Raw genomic sequence first — 4,124 nt, 5'->3', positions numbered from 1 at the left:
CTGGATTGTGCTTTTACCTTGAGTGTAGTATTATTGGATGTGTGTCCAGCGGCCAAAGCGATATGTTATGAAATTAAATTGCCCCAAGCAATAGCAAACTTTTATGATAATACAGTGCCCTTCCTTTACAAGAATATTTATGTGATAAATGAACAATCGAAAAGCCGTTTGTGGATAAATCATGGCCGTTTGCAGTTGTTGAAAGCGTTTCGCAACATTGCCTATTCTTATGTTGAGACGGTTTTGGCAAAACCGTAAGTAAATGTGAATATTTTAGAAACATGTTTTTTAGCTTTTCTTTTTTTAGATAGGCTGGCCTTTTGGCATCGGAGGATTTTATTGGTCTCATGACGGAATGTTTATCTGAACAAACATTTGTGGTGGACAATGAACGTCATTATCCCTTGTCATTTGATGTGGAGATTTTAAAACAAGCCTGTCAAGATTTGTAAGTACCTTTTTTATGGAGTTTTGGTAACAATTTTTTTGCAAGTTTTTGTTTTTTCCATGATACAATAAGAAGGTAGGAGCAACTGCCGTTTTTTGTAACATAAGATGTCAAAATTTGACATAAATTCAATGCAATTGACACATTATGTTGCCATTAGCTGGGCTTCAGCTGGGCTGATAATGCTACCTTCTTATTGTATCATGGTTTTTTCCAAACTAGGGATGGTTTCAAAACAGATTTTGTGATTGATGGTTATCGTAGAAAATGTGCCAGTGCCGTTGTGGATCACATAAACAATAATGACCTAAAACAGGAAATTTATAATGTCCTCCGCCTCCAACAAAGCCTGTAGAAGTTGCCAACCAAAAGACAAACAACATGAGTAATGCCAAAGAACCCCCTCCAACCAGAGATTTAGAATTGGAAGTAACAGTTGTGCTCGACTGTTTTGACGGGCTTTGTGAGACGTGACCTCAGCCGTTATAACAATGCAGAGGAGGCAATATCCGCGGTACTAGAGAACAATCTACCACCCGATCTAGCTGCTGCTGATCAAACAGAAGTCTATATACCACCAGACCCTCAAGACGCAGTTTATCGAGAAACGGGCGTTAAATACTTCAATGTCTTAGATGGTGATAAATATGACATAATGACTCAAGATAAACCACAATGTATTATCAAGAAAGGTAAAGGTATGCCAAATGCCCCGAAAAATTTTGCTCAACTTCTTGATGATAAACGTGATTTGGCCGCCATAAGGCATAGATATCAAGAATATTCGTTGGTAACAGAGGGTGATGACGAAGATAATCAGGATAAAGAATATAATGATGAATATGATGACAGTTATGAGGCAATATTGGAAAGTGAAACACGTGTTGTGAAATCCAAAGATTTGAAATCTGTTTTGGCAAATGTTGTCGACGAATCGGAAGATGATGAAAGTGATGAGGAAGAAGATTGCAGCCATGGAAAGGAAAATCGTAAAACGATGAACTTTTGTGAAAATCCCGAAGATATACGTGCCCGCTACGAGGCACGAAGACAATCTAAATTGTCCAAGAAAGGCATACAACCACCTGTGGCACCAAATCATGATGTGGTTGGCAAACAAAAGGGTCAGGGCCAAGAGAAAGATGTACTGCGTAATCGTCAGAAGAAGGAAGCCAATAAGTCATCAAGAGACAACCATAATCGTAAGGCTGGTGCGGCCTTTAAACGTAGTAAGGGTATGCTTTAAGCGAGATTTGAAGTGCGTTAAGTATGTATGTAAATGTTATTTTAATGCATAAAATATGAATCAAAATTTTTTTATTTCAATACTGGATTTTGAGATAATTTATAGAAGAACTAAATGCATTTTTATTTTGGAGAAATACGCTGCGTAATGCTTGCCTATGGAAACACCATTCAGTCAGGTTGAATTGTAGTTTTACTATGGAAAGTCTTGCCATGAAATTGGAAGTATGGTTCGTCCAATCATTTGCTTGTTTCGATCTAATCGACAATTATACATATGTCTTGAAATCCATCTTTCCAAAAACCCCAAACAATGAAATAAAACTTCTTGTTTGATTTTTAAAAAGGTCAATATATCATTAAAAATATTTAACTTTGAGTTGGACTCAACTCCTAGTCTAAAAATATTTCCAAAAAAGTGACTTAAGATTTTGTGGTCAATGAATTATGGATGACTTTGGTAGAGGGTCTGCTATTCGGATCTTGGTTGGTACACAAATAAAACAACTCCATTATCAGATTATATTCCTCACTCAATTCGAAGGCCTCAGGCAGTGGTGGTCTGGTACCATAAGGTCTTGATTCATCCATAGATCCCAAAGTAAAGTCACTTTGGTCAAGTCAATTTTCTTCTTCAGATTCGGTGATGACGATGACCTCATCGTCTCCTTTTTCATTTTCGGTATCATCTAATTTTCGGGAATGTGGCGGTATCAAGGCAATTGTCTCGTATATAATCAATCCCAAACTGAAAATATCCGCTTTACTATCGATCTCCTCCTCATCTAGAAAAATCTCGGGGACACTCCATAGCTCGGTCCCCACATATCTAAGATCAGGATTTTCTTTGAAGTTAATTTTACCTTCCTTATTTGAATTGAGACGGCTGTTGGCGTTATTCTGCTATGATGAATGGGGATGCCCTCCAAGTACGGAATACACACTCTATCTTTTTACTGCCTGCGCAACTGCATCAACCAGCAACTTGAGGACCTTATTCCTACTTTTGATGTTTTCACCCAATGTTTTGGGTGAACACCATGTTCAGTGGGACCTCATTTCAACGGTCCAGGCAGTGAGGAGTGTGGCCGTGGATTTAGCGGTGGACATTTTCATATTCCTCAAATGATTATGTGTATGTTTTTGCTCCAATTGTTGGATATCGTTGTCGGGGCGAATGGGAATCTTGAACACTGCTGGAAAGCGAATTCTCTTATTTTGATTTGTTCATTCTTCTTCTTGCGTTGGCCGGACTAAGTAACAATATAATAACATTGCTTTTATGGTATAGTTCACGATTTATTTTGGTGTCGTGGGGACGAATTTTCACATGTCCATTTACATATTTTGGAAACCCACAATTACGAAAATATGTTATTCTCCAGCCGCAGAAACGTCCTCCATAAACCAAAAGACCACAAAAAACGAAAAATTTCACATATTCTTCCGAAATATAAACAAATATTTAATATTTGTTCCAAAAAATATACGTAAATGAAACGTAAACAAACAATATGTTGTTTTGTTGTCATTGACATACAATAACAACAACTTTCATATTGTTTCGAATGCATGGTTGTATTTGGCAGCTCAAGGACGGGTTTTTCAAATGAGATTACCTTCTTATTCTGCCATGCTCTACCCGTTCACCCAAATGCACATTGTACCATATTTAGTACCATTTAGTACTTCTCGTACGCACACGTACGACTTTTCAAAATTTCCTCAATACTACACTCCTACAGTAATCTTAATTCCTAATTCCAACACTATCCGTTTACTAAAATTCAAATTGTACCGAATTTAGTGCTTTCTGTACCCATAAGTACGAATTTCCAAAACTACCTCAATTCTACTGTCCGACAGTAATCTTAGTTCCAAATTTCAGAATTCCAGCTTTATCCGTTCATCCAAATCCAAATTGTACCAAATTTAGTACCATTTAGTACTTTTCATACTCAAAGGTACGAATTTCTAAAACTATCTCAATCCTACACCCCTACAGTAATCTTAATTCAAAACTTTAGGATTCCAGCTCTAATTTAAATTTAGTACTGCTCGTAATCATAAATACGAACTTCCAAAACCATTTCCTTATTTCAATGCCATTTCCCAACCTTGATACTTAAAATTCAGGATTCCAGTTCTATCCGTTCACCCAAATCCAAATTGTAATAAATTTAGTACCATTTAGTACTTTTCGTACACATAAATAAGAATTTCCAAAATTTCCCCAATCCTATGATCCAACAGTAATCTCAATTTCAAATTTCAGGATTCCAGCTCTGTCCGTTCACTCGAATCCCTATTGTACCAAATTCAGTACTTTTCAAACACATAAGTACGAATTTCCAAAACCACCCTCATATCTCAGTCCTACACTTCACAGTAATCTTAATTCCAAATTTCAGGTTTCCAGCTACATACATAC

General features: G+C 36.8%; 1 protein-coding gene across 1 annotated transcript; it reads left to right on the top strand.

Moving 5' to 3' along the window:
- Positions 1-347: 347 nt before the first annotated feature.
- On the top strand, positions 348-1,694 carry LOC141400537 (activating signal cointegrator 1 complex subunit 2-like). The gene is made up of 3 exons (XM_073979743.1): positions 348-448; positions 671-799; positions 917-1,694. The coding sequence occupies exons 1-3, from the start codon at positions 348-350 to the stop codon at positions 1,692-1,694; spliced, it is 1,008 nt and encodes a 335-aa protein (XP_073835844.1).
- Positions 1,695-4,124: the final 2,430 nt, after the last annotated feature.

This window comes from Musca autumnalis, unplaced genomic scaffold (genome assembly GCF_047663935.1).
Source record: "Musca autumnalis isolate F117 unplaced genomic scaffold, ASM4766393v1 scaffold_362, whole genome shotgun sequence".
NCBI classification, from domain to species: domain Eukaryota; kingdom Metazoa; phylum Arthropoda; class Insecta; order Diptera; family Muscidae; genus Musca; species Musca autumnalis.
Note: the sequence above shows the minus strand (reverse complement) of the source record. Positions and strands in the feature narration are given on the sequence as shown.